The 22398-nt window shown below is 40.3% G+C and overlaps 1 protein-coding gene across 3 annotated transcripts in view; it reads left to right on the top strand.

Annotated features, from left to right (window-relative positions):
- The window catches only part of NUDT17 (nudix hydrolase 17), a 203969-nt gene that overhangs the window by 137654 nt on the left and 43917 nt on the right, over positions 1-22398 (top strand). For 2 of the 3 annotated variants that reach the window (XM_044079723.1, XM_044079724.1), the window contains exon 6: positions 12565-12663. In XM_044079723.1, coding sequence (XP_043935658.1) covers positions 12565-12663 — 99 coding nt within the window. Of the gene's footprint in view, positions 1-12564; positions 12664-19647; positions 19714-22398 lie in introns of those variants that run through there. The other variant, XM_044079725.1, reaches the window with a different exon arrangement.

Here is a 22398-nt window from a genome sequence, read left to right as displayed (position 1 = left end):
ACTATATTAATTCCCTATATTCCTGCATCGCTTTCCATGAACTCTCTCTATTCTTTAGTGGGACATTCTCCAGTATAACGATAATTAAAACTGTCACAATTTTTTCACATCTACTTAATATGTTTCAGTAATAGTTTATTTTTATATCATATAGATGTTTGTATATCTTTGGTGTCTTTCTATCTTTCCTCTATATTATGGCTTACACGAGACAGAGCTTGCTAGGTATACCATTCCTTTTGTATTACAATCACATTTTCCATTACATTAGAACTATGTAGGCTATGTTGGCACCATAACTCTCAACTGTCCAGATTTTTGAAGCATGTCCAGATTTTTGGCTCATATGTTTGGTCCATTCCTTATAAAATTTGTAGTTTTCTGGCAAACTGCTGGAGACTGAGGTCATTACATAATGATAGACATTTGAATTTCAAACTTCATATCCTTCAGAAAATATATGCTAATGGAAACCCTGTTATTCCAGCAACTTTCAATATTTATAAGAGCAGTATTTAAAATCTGCAACTATTTTTGGTCCTTTGTCCCCCTGTTATTTGTGACTGTCCATATTTCTTGTGCCAAGGGATTGAGAGGTATTGTGGGGACTGTTCATACATAGAGTTATACATGTACATGAGGTTGACAGGAATCTCCCATTTGACCATTATGTAGCGGCAGTGTTCAGAAAAGCCTTTTACTTGGTTTATCTCATAAGTAAAGGCATTGCATCCAGAAAAAAGGAGGTTATTACCTCTCTGTACTCCTCCCTCATTAGGCCAGTAATTGAGTACAACACCCCATTTGGTATGTACCTCTCCAAACATCTTCACCAACTGGAAAGGCCACAGAAACACCTCACAAAGAGAATCCATTCCCTCCAACACCTATCCTATGTGGACAGGCTCATATTACTATCAAGAGAAAGACAAAAACACAGGTACCAGATGAACAGCTCGGTCTTCACCTCAGAGCCAATAGTATGTATTAAAAGTCGAACTGCCACAGTAGAAGGAAAATTCTTTATTGCAAGGCCAAAGTGAGAGCTTTTTATTTAGTCTGTTGAAGCGACGTGGAAGGTCGTGAAAGCGCTCACTTTGTCCTTGCAATAAAGAATTTTCTTTCTACTGTGGCAGTTCGACTTTTTATAGTTTAGTTTTAGTTTTATAGATGTTTACTAGGCTATGACCACTAGGGCCTTTTTAAGCCTAGCCATGCATCCCAAATCTCTGAAAAAATAGATACCCTGGAAATCAACACATATCAGGTGGGTTGCAAACTGGCTCACTGATAGGACACAGTCAAAATAGGAGACTCTCACCTCCCTCAGCAGGCCAGCAAGTAACCAGTGGTGTTCCACAGGGTTTGGTTCTGGGGCCCCTACCATTCAGAATATAATTCTTTGAAGTACAGGCTAAAACAAAAGGTTTATGGCTGACTATGAACAGGGAGCCATCACAGAGACCCCTAATGATGTCAATATCCTGCAGGAGGGATTTACACTGACCAACGACAAGTGCCAAAGTCAGACTCAAACTTGATGCACAAAAATGCATTATCATATCTTTTGGCAAATGAGATGTCCCTGCAGATTACCACATTAACAAACTACACATACAAATCAGTATTGAGACCTAGGCATGCAGATGGACCACAAGCTTACATTTGATCACCACATCCCTACAGTTACCCACTTCATAATATTGCCTCCTGAAAGAAAATAAATCTTAATCCCCCTGTACTCTTCCCTCACTCAAGTAACTGAATACAATATTCCTTTGGTATGTACCTTTCCAGACATCTGCAGCAAATGGAGAGACCACAGAAGTTTCTCACAAAGAAAATTTAGGGTCTTCAGCATGTTCTATCACTTTACTCTGTTTCATATAGACTACTCAGAAGGGACATGTGCCTTGCACATAAAGCAATCTCGGACCCTGCTTTACTAGAAATACTGCACATTTGCAAGTCCAATGGTAAGAGTGTCACCCCGCCCTAAAGACCTTAACCTGGTATGTGACATCAGCAGAACTTGCTGGAGAGAGAGATTTGTCTCTCAGAAGTTGCCCCATTTCTGGAATAGGCTTTCAATTCACGTCAAACTAAGTCACTTGTTGACCCTATTTAAGTGAAATTTGGACTACTGGATGGGCAGCAGTAAATTCACACCAGGGATTCCACCTGTTTCCCTTCTGGAGAGGGGTAATAACTGCATAGTTCAGTGCTGGCTCAAAACTGACGCTCCTGGGAACAGGGCTTCAATTTGGCTAGGTTTAATAAGGGCCCTAGTGTCATTAGCATAGTAATTTCCTAGGATCCTATGAAAATAAAGTTGGTAACACAAATGGTTATGATGGAATACCTGAACCAAACCACCTCATCCAGTTTCCCAAATGTGTATACCATACCTTGTGATACTGACACCCCAACCCCATATAAAAATGAGAAAAGTGAGGTTGATAATGATACCAAGAAATAACAACAGTATTCTTTAACTCATCCACCCCTGGCAACTGTCATATCAACAGCACACTACTAAGAGTGGACCCAGTAGTCACTGACTTGGGGGCACACATAGACAGTAGTACAGCCTTTGACCATCACCTGTCTACAGTAGTGAGAAAATCATTCTATGTTGAGTGACTTATAAAGTACGGCATCTAGGTCCAAGAAAGTCATGGTTCTACTATATTTAACATTCAGACCCATCACAGAGTCCAAGGCCACCTTTAGTATGTACCCAACAATGTATATCCAAAGATTGTATTGTTCACAAATGCTCCTCACCAAAAGATAACAGGATGTAAATAGTCTATCCTATGCAGACCGACTCAAAGCCCTATCCCTGTATTCTAACTGTTACAGGCTGTTGAGGGGACATGTATGCCTGGCATATTAGGAATTGTCAGACACCACCCTACTGGACTTCCTTCAGATCTCTAAAAGAAACAGATCAGAAGTACCCTAAAGACAAATCTTGTCATTTAGAATCAAGAGAGGATGGGGGGGGGGCTAACATCAACTGGGGCAAATGCCCTCCAACACCCCACAAAAGGTCTGCAAAGAAATTAAAGCTATGTGAAGCAAATTATACATACTATTCAAATTACTATCACTCTACTCAGTATTGTACAGATTGCTCAGAGGTAATTTGTGTCTCGTCTACAAGGCAATCTCAGATGCTACCCTACTAGAGATGCTCCATATCCATAAGTCTAAATCCTCACGCATTACCTAATCAAAAGGTCTAAATCTAATATGCGACATTAACAAAACCTGCTGGAGAAACAGGTTTGTCTCCCAGAGGCTACCCCGTCTGTGGAATAGACTTCCCATACTCGTCAAAAAGAGTACCTCACTGACCCTCTTCAAGCGCAACCTTGATGAGTGGATGGGAAACCACAGATTTGTCCCAAGGGGTTCCACTTGTATCCCTCATTGACAGGGGTGACAGGTGCTGACCGAGGTTTCTTTTTTAGGGATAAACTCTTGGCTAGGCTTGTAAGGGCCTCAGGACCATTAGCCTAGTAACCTCCTATGATATGTGCACGTGCGCACACACACACACACGTACGTGTGTGTGTGTGTGTGTGTGTGTGTGTGTGTGTGTGTGTATGTGTATGTGTGTGTGTATTATGTATATTTACACATTTTCTTATGCATGTTCATTTCCACTAAATTGGCTCATACTCTCTATAATTTGTTTAACATTTTTTTTTGTTTACTAAAAACAAATTTTGGATTTTCTTCCAGTATTTCTTTTAATTCCTGGTCAAATACTGTATTCCATTTCTTTCTTATTATCTCTTTAATATGACCAGAATCCACCAAGAAAGGTGTTACCGTTGCCCTAGTTATATCACTGCTTGTGTATTAATTACTTTTAGCTACATATTCTTAAATTTGGTTTAATGTTAGATGTCCATCCTGTGTGCACTTCTTAAGATACTTTTAATAACAATTCCATAGGGTAGTACCTTTCTCTAAACATGTTATTTAGAAATTCAAGTTCATTTTTAAACCACGTTTCTTCTAATATCAGTCGAGACAAATGTATTGTCTGTCCCTGCGTAGCACAACTTTTGTCTGTCAGGGTGACAAGTGTGATAATGTAAAATTGGTTTCACATAGGTTTTTGTTTTAAAGCTTTTGTCTTCTGTATAGCTATGATTTCTAGATAGTCTGTACTGTCAAAAATTATGTAGATAATTCAGTAAACCATAAAAAAAATTCTGTTTTGTTTCACCTATCCAGAAAATAAAAATGTCATTCAAGAACCACAGCTATGTGTGGTAGTATTCTTTAAAAACTGAATTGAACAGTACATTCCTCTCTCAAAAACACAAAATATGTTTGCAAAGACTGGCGCCTATTGACACCCCAGTGAGTTCATAGTAGTAGTGCCCCTCAAAATTAATATAATTGTTTTTCAAAACAACATCTTTGAAATCAGAGATTTCTCTAGCTTCAGAGTTTGTTAAAGCACTGTATGTGTAAGTGACTCAGTAAACCACCCTAATCCTGTTGAATGAGGTATTACTGTAAATAAATCAATTTATCAATAGTAAAAAGTTTTAAATCATACAGTTACTCTATTTCTGTTAATATGTCTAAAAATGCCATGAGTCTCATAAAATGTATAGCCAAAGGTTTTGTCTTCGAACTAGTGGCAGCCAGTAATTTATGTCATAATGGTGGGGGAGTCCTGCTACTTAAATACCTTTTCGGATTTCAAAAACTGATAGTACTACTTGACAGGCTACCTGCAAAAATTGTACTTAACTGGAGAAATTACCATTTCCATTAAATGAGCTTATAACACGCGGCCATTCCTAAAATGTATTATATTAATTTCACTTGTTCGTACACATTAGTATCCACCAACATATTACCCATATCAGCTTTCATTATACTCACTGTCTGATCACTTGAAACTTCTTTCAACAACTTCCTTTCAGCTTTTAAGATGAAATAATACTGCTGCCTCCCCATGCGATAACTCCTGACGTCATTTTCACATAACATTTGAATAAGGAAATTGTTGGACACAGTGGTAGGTTGGAAGTACTCCTAATTAAGTCACAGGGGTGCCTTTGGTGTACTTCAGTACCAAAATACATTACAGGTAATTTTAATTTGCTTCATATCAATCAAGATATTGGTTATAGTTGCCTTTTGCATAGGGACAAATGTTAACCTCTTACTAAACAGTTCAAGATAATTTTCATGCACTTCTAAGTAGCTGTAATTACAGATAGTAAAATCACCAAAATTTTTAATACAGTACCTTCACTTTATTCAACTGGAGAGTCTTGATATACTAAATTCTCCCCCGCCTTGTATCTGATGGGGTCCTGGAGATATCAGTTGGTTCTCTTGATTGTTAACCATCCATCTGTTATTCCATTGATTTGTTTTTCATTGTGAAAGACGTAGGGGATGTAGAGGTGGAAAATCAAAAAAAAAATCATTGCAGTTATACACCATGTGTGCCCTTATGAGAACCAGATTTAACCAAAGCATTTTTTCATCTCCCTTCATTCCTGTTATAATTTGGCAATGGGTATGCTCTCTTTGTTATTCACTATTATCCTTTCTCAGTTTCTTTTCTTTCCTGAAAAACAACAAACTGACATTTTTTTAAGTATATCTCAGTAATCACTCCTGTGGGACTCAAATAAAAGTCCCTTTTAATCGACTGATTGATAGTTATGAAACCTATGATTATTACATGTTCAATGATAATTCCAACACTGTAGACTGTGTAACTGTGACAATAAAGATGACCCTGAAACAGATAACAATTGTTGGAGTGTATAAACCACCAAAGTCAAGTGCAGATGACCTAGAAGAATTCATACATTTCTTGCATGAAACACAGGAGAGAATAATAATATTAGCTGGGGACTTAAATTTACCAAAAACAGACTGGAATAATATTGATTCAACAACATTAGTAAGGAAATTATTCACAACATATATTCAGGAACAACAATTGCTTCAGATTGTAAAAAAAACCTACCAGGGGATGGAATATACTAGATATTGTTTGTGTTCTAAAGAAATTACTGTTACTTCAAGTCAAGTTTTACCACCATTGATGTGCAGTGATCATGGGGTTATAAAGGTTAATTTGTTGCTAGATAATTCTGCCAGACTGAAATCTAAACCAATGCACAGAAGGTTAATTACATATTATATGGAAGCAAAACAGTCACTATGTAAAACGAACTGGAGTGAGGTGTTCAGTGGAAAAACTGCAGATGAAATGTGGAAAGTTTTAAAAGAAAAACTGAGTGCAAAAAAAAAAAATTAACATCAGGATCTAGGCATATAACATCAGGGGGATATATTTCCATAAGAACAAGATATCTGATTAAGGTGAGAGACAAAAAATATGAAATGGAAGAGAGGTCCAAGTATAACTTTGAAAACAAGCTGGACAAACAGAGTAAGCATAGTGTGAGACAAGATCAAGAAAAATTTAAAGAACATTTTTATAAAGATATTGAGCATAATAGAAAACCTTTTTATAGATACATAAGATGTGGAAGGAGTAAAGGCACAAATTGATAAACTGTGTGCAGATTCTAAAATTTATTCTCAGACACAACATATATTTGCAAAATCTTATGCAAAAGGGGTGATAGGTTGTGACATCCAGGAAACCCCAGATACTGGAATCAAATTAGATTATATTGAAAAAGAACTGCACAAACTGGATCCAAACAAAGCACAGGGAGGAGACAGAATCAGTAACAATGACCTGAAAACACTTCAGCAAGAACTTATGGTACCATTATATCTATTATTCACTAGGTCATATAAATATGGGGAGATTCCTCAAGATTGGAGACATGCAATTATTAAACCTGTCTTTAAGGGAAAGGTGAGTAAGACACACCCAGAGTCATATAGACCCTTAAGTCTACTTTCATGTTGTGGAAAAATAATGAAGAAGGTAATATTGAATAAGGTATTGTCAGAACTGGATAGGGTGTTAGTTGAAACCATTTATCAGCATGCATATGTTGAAAATATATCTTTTACCACCTGTAACATGATGTTCTATAACAATATAGTAACAGCGATGAATGAAAAATTGTGTTGTGATGTCATACACAAAAAACACTGATCTATAAATTAGTACAACTAGGTACTGATGTACTCTTGATAAGATGGATAGCTGAATGGCTTACAGATAGGACATGGCAAGTATCATACAGCAACTGGACAGGTGAAATCCTTGTTTACTGTCAGGGTGTCCCACAGGCCTCTGTCCTAGGCCCTTACTTGTTTAGATTGTATCTTTCAGACCTAACTTTTTCATCTGAGGTGTTCTACAGTCCATATGCAAATGACCTGAAATTGGGTAAACTGATTAAATGTGTTACAGATTAGGCATGTCTGCAAAATAACTTGACTAAATTGACCATTTGTGCACAGGAGAGTAATATCTGGATAAATATGTCAAAAACTAAGCATGTGAGATTTGGGAGACATAAATTGAAAGGTGAATGTTTAATGCAGCACACAGTGATTGAAACTGTAGACTCATTTAGGATCTGGGTACATAGGTAGATTCAGCTATGAGTTTTTCTAATCGTATCAGTCAATTGGTTAATGACAGTTATAGAACTATAGGTTGTATAAAAAGATTTATAAAGTCTAGGAAATCAAAAATGATGACGTTATTGTTTGTTAGTTACATTAGACCCAAACTTGAGTGTAGAATAACAATATGGAAACCCTATAAGAAAACAAACCTGAGTTCATCACATGTTGTCCAAGGGAGTGATAAAACTAGTTCCTCCTTCCCAGGTGGGAAAAGGTTTTATTCAAGGATTTTTAGTGCCAAAAAAAGAAACTGCTCGGAGACCAGTTATATATCTTTCTTTCTTTCTTTCTTTCTTTCTTTCTTTCTTTCTTTCTTTCTTTCTTTCTTTCTTTCCTCAACCTGTTTGTGATTGTGCCCAAGTTCAAAATGCTGTAATTTCACAACCTGTTACCTCTTCTTCCTCATTCAAATTTCCTATTAACTCTATATTCAAAAGATGCTTATCATCACATCTCTATTCATCCAGGCTTCATGCCTTTCTTAAGGTTCTGTGTGTCTTAGTCACATTATTTGTTCTCCTCTGTTCCACTGCACCAAGACTGTTCGCAAAGTGTCTAGCTCCAATTATAGTTCATTGTAGGCTACAGGGGTTTCCACACTTTTCCATATTAAGATGACTTGCTTATCTTTGCGGAGTCTTTTTCAAAGTGTCAGGAATCCTGTATTGCATAGGCTGGGATTCCAGGAGAACATTGTAAAGGGAAAAGTGCAGAAGAAAAAAAAATGTTTAATGAATAGGTTCATAGGTTCATACTAGGCTATCTGCCCAAGGGCATTTATAAGTCTAGACCATAGTTATGTGGCTTTCGCCACCCCTTTAGTTTGAATAAAAACTATGCCTATCATTTTTCTGTGCCTCTGTCAAGCAGTGACACTGAAGTAATCCCTGGGGTATATCTGCGATCTCCCATCCATTGGTCAAGATTCCTCTTGAACAAGGCCAGCGAGGTGCTCTGCCTCACATGTACCGGGATTTTGTTCCACAGAATAGGGAGTCTCTGGGTGATGAATCTGTCCCTCCAGCACGTTCTATTTATAACCGTGTCAAGGTTTAAGTCTCCCGCCCTTGTGGTTCTGAGGGATCTAGATTTTTTGAGGTGAAGCATATTCATCAAATCTGGGTTTGACATGGCCTTATATGTCAGGCACAGATCACCTCTGAGCAAGCGGTATGAGACTGAATAGAGCTGGAGTTCTTTCAGTCGGGCAGCATAAGACATATTTTTGAGACCCTTTATCCTTTTGGTGAGGAACTTTTGGGGCCTTTCAAGCTGCATCAGGTGTCTGGTCAGATACATTCGAACGGGCATTGTACTCAATCATAGGTCTAATGAGTGATGAGTACAGGGGACGATGACCTCCCTTGATCTAGATGTGAATCCCTTCATGATCAGGTGGGCGATATAGAAGGTTTTCCTAACTACTTTAGCAACATGAGTGTCAAATGAAAGGCTACTGTCAACTTGGGTCCCCAGATCCCTGATGACTTTTCTGTGCTCAGTGGATTGCCACCTATATGGTAGCTAGGGGTAACCTTGTTTTTCCCGAAGGGTATGACTATGCATTTTTGGCGTTTAACTTCAGGCCATGGCTCTGGCACCAGTTATCCATTTCTGTGAGGCCCTTCTGGAGGATATCTGTGTCAGATGTGTTTTCGACTATGGCCCAGTTTGCAGTCATCTGCAAACTTTGTCAGCCATAACCCTCCTGTGTTTGCTTGTACTTCAGAAAAGTAGATGCCGAACAAGAGTGGACCCAGGACTGAACCCTGTGGGACACCACTTGTGACAGGCTTTGAGTCTGACATGGCTCCAGCAACTCTGACCCTGTGGGTTCTGTCACTTAGCCAGTTTGCAACCCATCTTGTGATGTATGGGTTTACATTCAAGCTGATGAGTTTTTCGATGATACCTGAGTGGGGTATTGTGTACGCCTTTGCCTGGTCGAGGTAGGCTGTATGGACTGCCTTTCCCTCATCAATGGCCTTGGTGACTGTCTCGAAAAAGTCAACCAAGTTTAAGAGGCAGGATCTGCCTTTGACAAAGCCAAACTGGGTTGGATCCAAAGTCTGCAAGTTCCCTATGTCTTTATTTATGAGTTCCATTATGATCCTCTCCATGGCTTTGCAGATAAGGCTTGTCAAGCTAATGGGGCGGTAATTTCCAGGGTCTGTGGAGGCACCGCCCTTATGAAGTGGGACCACAGTCGCCGTGCGCCACTCCTTGGGTACGTATCCTGAGGTGAGGCTAAGATTAAACAGCTGTCCTAACTGTGGGTTTAATTCCTCGTTGAGTTCATGAAGCACACAGCCGGGGACACCATCCGGTCCCATGGATGCTGTGTTTTTGCCTTAGTGAGGGCAGTTCTCACCTGGGCGTTGGAGATGTTTGGGGGCTACAATCCTCTGGAATAGATATCTCTCCTTTTGGGGGAGGGGAGAAGTTTGCACTGAACCTGTCAGCCAGTATGTTAGCAATGTGTGTAGGTTCAGTAATTTTCACATCATTTTGAACTAATTCTGAGCATATCTGGGAGTTTCCTCCTAGGTTTCTAACATAGCTAAAGAAGGCCTTATGATTGTCTTTAGAGTCCTTGGTGATTTTTCTCTCAAAATTTGCCTTGGATGATTTTATGAGAGCTCTTAGTTTTTACTTATAATGATCAAAGGTGTCTTACCTTTCAAGGATTTTGCTCTATCTTGTAGTAGCTTCCTCCTTTTGTTGTAGAGCTTGCTTATGGCTGGGGTCCACCAGACTGGACGCTTGCCTTTGGTACAGAGAGTCTTAGTTTTGTTTGGGATTGCCTGATCCATGCAGTCCTGTAGGTGCTGGTAGAAGGCATTTGTAAGTGATTCAGCGGTTTGAGTAATGTTTACCACTGGCTCAGGGGCCTTAAAGGAGACCACACTAGTTTTTAGAAGTGTGAAATCGGCTTTTGAGAAGTTTTTCACTGTGGTCTTTTTTGTTTCAGGTGGGGCGGTATGAGGACCTCCAGCGACATTAGTTTTTGACCTGATCTCACCAGTGAGGGTATACTTCCGGTGTTGAACATTTTGATCCCATGTTCGTGATGATGAGATCAAGTATGTTTTCTCCTCTTGTGGGGATGGTGACTAGTTGTTCCATGGCATTTGAGTTTATGAACTCCAGGAATCTTTGGGTTAGAGTGTTCGGGCTTGAGTAGTGTTCCCAGTCTATATTAGGGTAGTTGAAGTCACCTAGTATGATGGTGTTTGGAGATGCATTTATCCTCCAATGTTTTCAGGAAGGCCATGTGAGGTTCCTGAGTTTGAGAGGGTGGCCTGTAACATGCTACAAATTGCAGAGCAGTCTTGCCTATGGTTAATTGCACCTGGATGGTCTCCGATGCATCGTGCGTTGCCACCAACCTTGAGGTGTGGGTGTCCTTTATGAATATGGACACCCCCCCTCCTTTCTTGGTGTTGTCCGGATTTTGGGGCCGGAACGCATGATATGAGGTGAAACCTGTTAGTGCTGGGGTGCTCTCAGGAGCCTTGAATATTTTATTTTACTTTGCGGTGTGTTTAATTTCAAGATGAATTCCTCATAGTTTTAATCTGCTTTTGATGAGTTATTTCCTGCCAATATAAAAAAGTGCTGACGTAGCTAGTGTAGAAGGTTCTATTATGGAATTTAGAAATTGTGCCTAATATAGAAAGGTACAGTCAGAGAGTCAGGAGATCCTTAGCTAGCAAAAATAATGCTATGGTGTTCATTTTTAATTGCTCGGTGACTGTGGTTTAATAGTTACAATATAGTTTGTTTGAGTTGAAAATATAAAAAAGAAGCTTTTTTGTAGTTAGGGGGACAAGACCTTGATCGTCTTGTCTCCTACATACATGTTCTCTGTAATAAATGAGACTGTTATTCCTGTTTAACTGTGCTGTTTAAAGTTATTTTGGTACCTCATCAGTTTAGTGCCATGAAATCTTGGATCTTTCAGGTTGTTTGTGAATTGCTGTAGCAGAAGTTGCCACTGGGCCCTCTTGTGACAGGCTTTCTGTCCAGCAAATTTCTATTGTGTCAGTACATAGCAGACAATCTCTATATTAGATACAATTGTATGACAATGGGTTAAAGTGTATGAGAGCAGGAAAACTGGATGAGAGTGGCAGCTACTCACTGAAATAACAAAATAAAGTTTTTGATTGAATGAGAATGGGTTTTAATCATAATGTAGCAAGGACATTGTGTCCTTAATATGTATTTGCGCGAGTTTTAATCAAAAAGAAAAATAATTAAGAAACAGAGAGGCTTCCATGTTAGCATGAGTACATGGTTATAATCGTAGTCTCATATCTGTCCACTTTGGTACATGAGCAAATAATATTATTGTATTTAGAGAATACAGTGGGTACCAATATAGGTGTATTAAAAGTGATGGAGTTTGGGACTGCACCCAGGCATATTTTTCATAAATATGGTCGCGACAACTCTAACTATTTGGTAAAATGGTCTGAGATCAGTAAAAATGATAATGCATTGCACTTCTTGGAGGATGGAATTTTTGATAAGAAAATTCTAGAAAATATTAAAAAGAAATTCAAACAGAAATGAAATAAAGTACCTGCCTCTTGTTGATCAGCTTTTAATGACTAGCAAGAAGAATCTAAACAAATAAGGAAAAGAAATCTGTAGTTAGAAATTTTTAATACAATTCAGCTAGATTGAAAACATATCTGCAGGTAGCTAATAGAATGTTAGATACATTACAAAAATGTATAGAAGAAAAATACCTTACCTGGGGTCTATATCCCTTAGAACAGTAAGAAAAGACTATATAAACAAGCATGTGATATTTAAGTCTTCCTTCATTTTAAAGAAAATTACATTCTAGATTTGTGTTATTAGTATTTAGTACATACAGCTGTGTTCTAATATCTAAAATGAGATATCCTTTCTGTTTGTTTTGTTTTGTGTGTGTAGTCTGCATATCCTCCTGGACTTAGCAGAGGCTTACCAAAGCGACACCATATTGTCTCTTACTTAGTTGTTACATCTAATGAAGACCACAGTGAACTTCAGGTAAGGAGCTACAGTTAATTTTCTTGTGCAGCTGCTGTCCTTCCTACCTATAGATATATGCTCCCTGTTTTCTTTAGCTTGCTTTGCCATGCAGTATATGGCAGAATTTATATGTATAGGTTACTTGCTTATACCACCATACCTTATGGTCCCAAGGAGTTTTAGCATTCTAGTGTTCTGTTCATTAATGCACATATAGCAACTGCAAAGCCTTTCAAATGTGCATACACCTGTGTTCATTCTGTGGTACTCTGGGTGAAAGAATGCTAGCCTGGGTGCAGTAATTATCACACCTTTATCAAAAAATAAAATGGACAACCAACAATAACTGTTTGCCATCTGATTAACATCTTTTATAAAGACAGTTGTTGTGTACTGCACATTTCTTAGTTCTGCTGATTTCAGTCAACAAATAGTTTAACACAAAACATTCAGAGGAGCATGTGACAATGTGAGATGGTGTTTTTCAGGGGGACTCTGCATCAAAAGGGTGCTCAATGTGTGAAAGCAAATACTGATCACAAGTCCCTGCATTATGTACATTGCACACAGAAATGATCCCCAGACCAGGGAGAAGTAAGGCATAATCAAAAGTATTCTGGACCACATAAAGTATGATAGCTGTAGTTTATTAGTTTATTCTCATAGGATGAGAAGGAAGAGCAGCTGGATGACAGTATAGGGAGTACATCCAGAAATGGCCGCTAACGTGGTATACTATTTTGCTTTTTGCTATGGACAAACACACACATATGAACATATAAAAAATTCTAAATATTGTACTGGCACAGTATAAGAAGATTGGATGTCATGACCTTTGATTTGCTGTAGTATGCATTTACATTTTCATGATTTCAAGGTACAGTGTAAACCAAGGGATGTTTTTTGTGTAAATCGTTGCTGCAGTCTTAGCTTTGGGGATCTCTGCCACAGGCAGTATCCAGCATCCAGCTAGAGTTTCAGTGCATAGCTGCTTCTGCTCCTTATGCTAACCTTAAGTCTCACATCCAAAAGATGTCTCCATATATCTGTATAAATGCAGATGTAAGGCCTGCTAGAGTCATACATGTCAACCTCTTAGAACAAGAAATCTGGACAAAGCCCAAAATGTTGAAGAGATAAAGGCCCAAAAAAAGAGCGAGAGATTTTAAATATTGTTCTTATAACTTAGAAAGTTGCTAGAATAAAAGGATTTGTGTTAGCATGTATTTTCAGAAACTGAAATATATGTCATTATTTAGTGGCTTCAGTCCTCAGTGATTTGTGAGAAAACCACAGATTTTATGAGGAACAGAACAAAAATTTGAGGCAAAAATCTGGACAGTTGAGATTTATGGCTAGAGTTCTTTCTTGTCACAGGTACCACTTAGCCGTTTGATACAGTTCATAGGATTGCCAGGCCAATAGTGAAAGAATGCAGATAGGAATCCTCAGGGGGTTTCGGTTTATGTGTACCTTTTGATGCTTGTTTTGCAATTGTGGTGCATCATACAAGGCTTTAAACTGGGAAGCCCAGGTTCATCTGTTCAGAATTGTCCTGTTTCCAAGCAGAATTTTGGTAATGCGTTCCAAACAGAATGCATTTGTTTGCAAACACCGGCTTAAATTCAAATACAGATACAATACGTGTGTGTGTGTGTGTGTGTGTGTGTTATGGTGGTACTAGTATAGCCACTGGGCCTGGCATCCCTAGAGTCACCTATCTCTAATAATGCACTCAAGGAGGCCATCATGTTGTGTGATCATGGCATGTCTTTCCAGACCAAATGTTACATTGATCTTTCAGGGGGGGTGATGAAGTTTCTTCTCTGTAAGAGAGACATCTCTTGATAATGCAAGATGTGGAATGTTTACCCCTATTTATCTTCAAAGATGATCTTTGCTCATAGGCAAATGAAGGACCCACCTGGCAGCCTGGGGATCACACTCCATGTAAACTGACAAAGTTAGACTGTAGGAAGCCACAAATCCACTTCTTCTATTCCCTTGTGGGACTGGTGATCTTTGGCCCAGGGCTTGTACCCCAACAGTCTGAAAAATCTTGATGATTGGATGGAAAATAGGAAATTCACCCTGGGGATCACTTCTGTGGCTCTGGAACAGGAAAATAATTTTCTTGGGTGGCGAAAGCCAGGGTACCTTTTTGGCTAGGCTTATATAGACCCTAGGGCCAACAGCCTAGTACCTACCTATGAACCAGTCCAGTGGATATCAAGAGCAGGTAGAAGGACTAATTCTAAAAGCTTATAAATAAAGAGAACCCTACACAAGCTGCACTGCCATATGTACACCTGCAGTGAAAGAGGGAGCTGAACCTACCGTGGAAGAACTACAGAATGTACTAAGGAAGATGAAGTCAGGAAAGTGGCAGTCTCAGATGATGTCACTGTAGGTATGATCAATTTGTTGAGTCATTAGGAAAGAAAGGGCACCTCAAGAACCTTATCACAAAATGCAGAGAGCAGTGTATCCCAGGTGACTGGAAAGTAAGCAATCTAGTGTCTGTGTACAAGAGCAAAAGGGTTACTCACAGCTGCATGCAGTAGAGAGGTATCAACCTCCTGTCACACTGGATGAAAATGAAGGAGAGAGTCATTAGTAAACAAGTATGCAGAGTAGCAGAAAGTAAGATGAAAAATGAGCAGTTTGGATTTAGATCAGGATACAGCATGACTGGCCTGATGGTTGCAGTAAAACAGATAGTGGAGAAGGAGTTGTACATAAGTAAAGAGTCCAACTGGGGTTTTATAGACATGGAGAAAGCGTATGATAAAGCCCCAGGAAAGCTTATTTAACAAGACCTGCAATTGTTTTAAGACCCAGAAGCAGTAGTAAAATTAATGCAGACAATGAACTAAGAATTGCTATACTCAATGTAGGTTCACTGACTGGACGCAGCTTGGAAGTGGATGACATGATGGTGAGGGGAGGCTAAGCACCCAGTGTATTCAGTAGACAAGATGGAAGGGCAGTACAGCAAAACCACTTGGCTTGGGATCCAGAGTCTACTGCTCAGGTCGAGGACAGGGTAGAAATGGGGGAGAAGCTTCAGAAGAGAGTCAGGGATGAAACCAAAATTAGTGACAGACTCTTGGCAGTCAGACTCCAGTGTAATGATAGGGCAGTATTCATAATCTCAGCCTGTGCCCTAAAGCAGGGTTGTGACAGTGAGGGAAAGTGTGCATTTAGACAGCAGTTGCAGGACCTACTAGATAAAGCAGGGCAACAGAAATTGGTGTTGATAATGAGTGACCTGACTGCACATATCATAACAGACAGAACAAGATATGAGAGCTGTCTGGATCCACATGGGTAGGGCAACAGGAATAAAGAAGAAGAGGCGATTCTAGACTTTTGTCTTGCAAATGTCTTGATAGTAGCCAACACATGGTTCAGAAAGAGATGCAATCACAAGATTACATACAAGCGTGGCCAACATGCAACTCGGGTAGACTCCCTCCTAGTAAGGAAAGGGCATTGGGGTAGAATCAGCAATTGCAAAGTCATCCCCATTAAAAGCATTGGCCCACAACATAAGCCACTGGTTGCCACAGTCAACTGCAAGGAATTGTCACAGAAGGCACTAAGGTCAACAGAGACCAGGCTGAAAACCTGGAATTTGACTGGAGAGAGAGCACAACAGTTCAAGGAATTACTCAGGGCACTAGCACCTCAAGAAGAAGAGGAATTAGTTGGAGTTGAAGAAGAATGGCAGCTCCTCAAAACCACGTATGTAAAGACTACAGAACAGATATGTGGCCGAGCTAGGTATGGAAATAAGATACATAAAGAAAGCTGATGGTAAAATGCAGAATTCCAGAAAGTCATCAAAAGAAAGAAACAAGGCATACAGGAAAAATATAAAGATAGAAAAGATGGACCAGGCTAGCAAGGAATACTGGTTGGCTAACAAACTAAGAAAGGAGTTGTAATAGTACAAGGCATCAGAGGCACTCTGCCAGCTTCTGGAAATTATGATGGCACAAAGAAACTATATCAGGTTGCAAGGCAAAGAAGGAAAGATAAAGAAGATAGTCAGACACCCTTCATAAGGGATACCAGCAGCAACCTGATCACCATTCACAAGACATCAAAAACAGATGGAAGGAGTATTTCCAGCAGCTTCTGAATGAAGAAAATCACATAGAAGCTGTACTGCCCCAGAAACAGCCTATGATGAGAGAAGAAGAGGAGCCCACCTTAGAAGAAGTAAGAAAAGCACTAAGAAAAATAAGGCAGGGAAAGCAGCAGGCTCAGATGAGGTCACAGCAGATGTGATAATGATGCTGGGTGAGACAAAGTAGAAATGGCTCCTAAGGATACTCATAGCAGTATGGAGAGAAAGGCATGGCCCAGATGACTGGAGAATAAGCATACTAGTGCCAATGTTCAATAATAAAGGGGATAGTCACAACTATGAGCAGTACAGAGGTATCAAACTCCTGTTACATTGCATGAAAGTTCTGGAGAGGGTGAATGATAAACAGGTATGCAAAATAGTAGAAAGCAATATGGGAGATGAGCAGGTCAGATTCAGATCAGGATGCAGCACAACTGACCCGATGTTTGAAGTGAGAGAAATATTGAAAGGAAGCTGAAGATGAAAAAGAGTCCAAATGGGCATTCCTAGACTTGGAGAAAGTATATGACAATGTCCCAAAAAGGTGATTTAGGCAGTCCTGTGGTGGTTGTGAATCCCAAAACATTGGTAGAATTACTGCAAGCTATGTACAAAGACTCAATGACTCAAGTACGGACAGTGTTCGGTCTCACAGACTGGTTTCCACTAGGACTGGGAAAACATCAGGGTTTAGCTCTTTGTCCACTGCTATTCAAGTCAGAGGGGACATGTCAACAAAGTTGCTGCATGCAGACGATGTAACATTACAGGGAGCATTTGAGCAAGAACCTCAGCAAAGGGAAGGGGAATGAAATGTAAAACTAAAGGCACATGGGATGAAACTGAGTACAGATAAGTTGTAATAGCAGCAATTGGGAAAATCAGAAGAAGCTGAGAATTGCGATAGAAGGGAAAACAGTGGAACAGATTAACAGCTTCAAGTATCTGTGATGGTGGTTGAGGAAAAGGGAAGTCTGAATGACTAGGCCAAAGCTAGAATCAGAGGGGCTGCAGCCAACTGGCACAAAGTGTTAGGGTTAGTGTATGACAAAAGAATGCCAAAGAAGATGAAAAGTAAGGTGTACAAAAAAGTGGTACAACCAGGACTACTGTATGGTATGGAAACCTGGGCAATAAAGGCAGAGCAGTTGAGGAAGCTAGAGGTGATGAAGATGAATTGCCTGAGACAGGTGAGAGGGTGCATACTATGGGACAGACAAACAAATGAGGACATAAGAGCAGAAGCCATAGTAGCTCCAATTGCAAAAGTGAAAGAGAACAGACTGTGGTGGTTTGGACACGCACAAAAAAAAAACAGAAGACAATCTAGTGAAGAAGATTAAGGATAGACAGGAAGAAGGCAAGAGGAAACAATGACATCCAGCAAAGAGGTGGATGGATTGTGTGAAAGACCTACAACAGTCAGGCATGAGTTTTGAAGAAGGCAGGAGAGTGGCATTGAATAGAGAGAGAGATGGCGACAGTTGACAGGACACCATAGCCTCATGTAGAAAATGGGAAAAAGAGGGTTGATGATGATGAATGTACTATAAACAAAGTAGAAACAGTGTTCAGACTCACGGGGGGTCTCAGTGGGAGTGGTTGTGCATCACGGCTGATGTCCAACCCAACTCCTATTCTTACTGGTGATAGATTACATTAGCAAACAGGTCAGAGAGGACAGATCAACAAGGCTGATATACGATGATGCAATAATTCAAGCTGATTCCAAGCACTAACTTCAGCAAATGATAGGAGAATAGAATGCAAAACTGAGGGTACATGAGTTGAAACTGAGAACAAACAAGACAGTTGTCATGGCAACAAATGGGGGAAATCAGAATGGAAGGGGAAACAGTGGAGCAGGTTAGCAACTTGAAGTGACTGGAAGGGGTGGTTGAGGAGAAGGGAAGTCTAAATGAGGAGGTCAAAGTTGGAGTCAGTGGCAATGCAGCCACCTGGCACAAAGTGTCAGGCATAGTGTATAATTGAAGAATACCAAAGAAATTGAAAAGTAGTGAGTAGAAAACAGTGGCAAAACCACTGCCTTTGTGTCGCACTATAACCTAGACAATGAAGACAGAGCAGCTGAGGAAGCTTGAGGGGATAAGAGATGAAGTGCCTGAGATAGGTAGTGAGATGAATAGTGTGGTACAGAATCAAAAATTGAGGATATCAGAGTAGATGATAGTGTACCCCAGTTGCAGAGAAGGTCAAGACAACAGATTATGGTGATTTACTCACATGTGCAGGAAAACGGATTGTTTAGTAAAGCAGATTTGGGAGAGACAGGAAGAAGGCAAGAGCAGACAAGGGCACCCAGCGAAGAGAAGGATTGCATAAGAGAAGATGTGAGATAAGTATACATGACTTGAACAAGGCAGTGTCCTGCCAAGAGATGGATTGCGTGAGAGAGGATGTCAGATAGGTACTCATGACTGTTGAACAAGGCAGTAGAGTGGCTGTGAGTGAAGAGAAGTGGCAAGAGGTAACATGCCACCCTGACTCCATGTAAATATGGAGGAGGTGATGGTGTGTGTGTGTGTGTGTGTGTGTGTGTGTGTGTGTGTGTGTGTGTGTGTGTAGATATATATATATATATATATATATATATATATATACACATATCTATATATATATATATATATATATATATATATATATATATATATATGTATGGAGAGAGAACACTATCATTGATACTCAATAGTGTAAAATCCATGTATGTGTATGCAGTTCTCAGGCTTGACTTTATCTGTGTCTATAGATTATTCCTCATCTGAAGTTATGTCTGTTAAGATATCACAGACTTTTTGACATAAGAGTCACTGTAATGCTAAATGTCTTTTTTGTTTGTCATTTAGGTGGACGGATCCACAGCTAACATTTTTCAGTCATAACCCAGTCCTTAAGGCACAAAGCCAACATGCAGAGAGGTTATGTTCAATTGCAATTTCAGTGCGCAGATGCAGTATTGTCTTAGATATATAAGGGCTGAGCTTGTAATTGGCCATTGTTTGATCAGTGTACTACCGCAGTAAACACATTTAAATAAATAAATAAAGATATACGGTTTCACACAGATTAAACATGATGTCATTAGTAGGAAAGCAAAGAATATTCATAGGTTGGTACCTGGCTATCAGCCCAAGGGCCTATACAAGCCTAGCCATAACAATTCCCTGGATATTTCTTACCACAATATTTACTTCTGTTTCCGTACACATACTGTGCTGTAATGTTCTCTTTTGTGCTGCATATTGCAACAGTATTATGTAATGTAGTGAATCAAATAGTGACAGCCCTGACATAGTGTAGTGTGAGCAGTAGCTTAGGAAACAGAAAGAAAAAAAAACGGGAATTCAGAGTACAGCTCATGACAAGTTCATAGGTTCATACTAGGCTATCTGCCCTAGGGCATTTATAAGCCTAGCCAGAGTGTGTTTGGCTTTCGCTGCCCATTTTAAATAAATTTTGCTATGCCCTTTTTCGAGGTTAGTATACTGTGCCTCTGTCTAACAGTGACACAGAAGGGATACCCGGGGTAAACCTATGATCTCCCATCCACACCTACGATCTCCCATCCACTCATCAAGATTCCTTTGGAAGAGAGTCAATGAGGGACTCTGCCTAACCTGGACTGGGATTTTATTCCAGAGTGAAGGGAGCCTCTGGGTTATGAATCTGTCCCTCCAGCATGTCCTATTTATTTCACTGCTGAGGTTCAAGTCTTTCAAGCGCGTAGCTCGATGGGATTCGGATTTTCTGAGGTGCAGCATGTCCATTAATTCCGGGTTGGACATGGCTTTATACGTCAGGCACAGATCGCCTCTGAGCAGGCGGTATGCCACTGAGTAGAGCTGGAGTTTCTTTAACCGGGCAGCATATGGCATCTGTTTGAGCCCTTTGATCCTCTTGGTGAGGTACTTTTGGGGTCTTTCCAGTTGCTGCAGGTGTCTGGTAAGGTACATCCCAAAAGGGGCATTGTACTCAATTATGGGCCTGATGAGGGATGAGTAAAGAGGCACGATGACCTCCCCTGATCTAGATGTGAATCCCTTCATGATTAGGTGGGCTATATAAAATGTTTTTCTAACCACTTTAGCCACGTGGTTATCAAATGAGAGATTGCTATCAACTTGGGTCCCCAGGTCCCTAATTACTTCTTCTGTACTTAATGGATTACCACCTATGTGGTAATTTGTGGGCACTTTGTTTTTGCCAAAGGGGATGACTATACACTTTTTGGCGTTTAGCTTGAGGCCATTGCTCTGGCACCAGTTGTCTGTTTCTATGAGGCCCTTTTGGAGGATGCTTGTGTCGGCTGGAGAGTCGATTATGGTGCCCAGTTTGCAGTCATCTGCGAACTTGGTCAGCCACAGTCCTTCCGTGTTGGCCTGTACCTCCGAGAAATATATACCGAACAAAGAGGTCCCAGGACTGAGCCTTGTGGGACGCCACTTGTAACTGGTTTGGAGTCTGACATGGCTCTAGCAATTCCAACCATGTGGGTTCTGTCCTTGAGCCAGTTTGCAACCCATCTAGTGACATAGGGGTTTATATTTAAGCTGGTGAGCTTATCTATAATGCCCGAGTGGGGTATTGTATTGAAGGCTTTTGCGAGGTCCAGGTAGGCTGTGTGGACCACCTTCTCCTTGTCAATGGCCTTGGTGACTGTTTCAAAGAAATCGACCAGGTTTTAGAGGCAGGATCTGCCCTTAACAAAGCCGAACTGGGTAGGATCCAGTGTCTGTAGGACCCCAATATCTTTATTTATGAGGTCCATGATGATCCTTTCCATAGCTTTGCAGACCAAGCTAGTCAGGCTTATGGGGCGATAGTTTCCAGGATCCGTTGAGGCACCAACTTTGTGGAGAGGGACCACTGTTGCTGTACGCCACTCTTTGGGTACATATCCTGTAGTAAGGCTGAGATTGAACAGTAGTTTTATGTTTAAGTTTAGCTCTTCTTGGAGTTCATGTAGGACGCAGCCCGGGACACCGTCTGGTCCCATTGATGCTGTGTTTTTTGCTTTGGAGAGGGCGGCTCTTACCTGAGCATCTGAGATATCAGAGGGGCAGCACTCTGCTGGGATAGATATTTGCCCTTTTGGTGGGTGGGGGGGGAGTTTGCGCTGACCCTGTCAGCTAGGATGTTGGCAATGTCTGTGGGTTCGGTGTATTTTTTGTCATTTTGGACTAATTCTGAGCATATCTGGGAATTCCCACCCAGGTTCCTAACATAACTAAAGAAAGCCTTGTGATTATCCTTAGTGTCCTGTGTAATTTTTCTCTCGAAGCTGGCCTGAGACGATTTTATGAGTGCCCGTAGATTTTTGCTAATACTGATCAGAGATGCCTTCCCTTTTTGGGATTTTGCTCTATCATATAGTAGCTTCCTCCTTCTATTGTATAATTTGTTTATGGCTGGGGTCCACCAGACAGGACATCTGCCTTTGGAGGATTGGGTCTTGGTTTTATTTGGGATTGCATGATCCATGCATTCCTGAAGGTGTTCATAGAATGCGTTTATAAAGGACTATGCGGTCTGGGACGTATTTTCCACAGGCCCGGGGGCTTTGAAGGATTGATTCCACCTCGGTTTTGAGGCGTGTG

The sequence above is a fragment of the Protopterus annectens genome, chromosome 8.part0, assembly GCF_019279795.1.
Source record: "Protopterus annectens isolate FY-2018-M chromosome 8.part0, PAN1.0, whole genome shotgun sequence".
NCBI classification, from domain to species: Eukaryota; Metazoa; Chordata; order Ceratodontiformes; family Protopteridae; genus Protopterus; species Protopterus annectens.
Note: the sequence above shows the minus strand (reverse complement) of the source record. Positions and strands in the feature narration are given on the sequence as shown.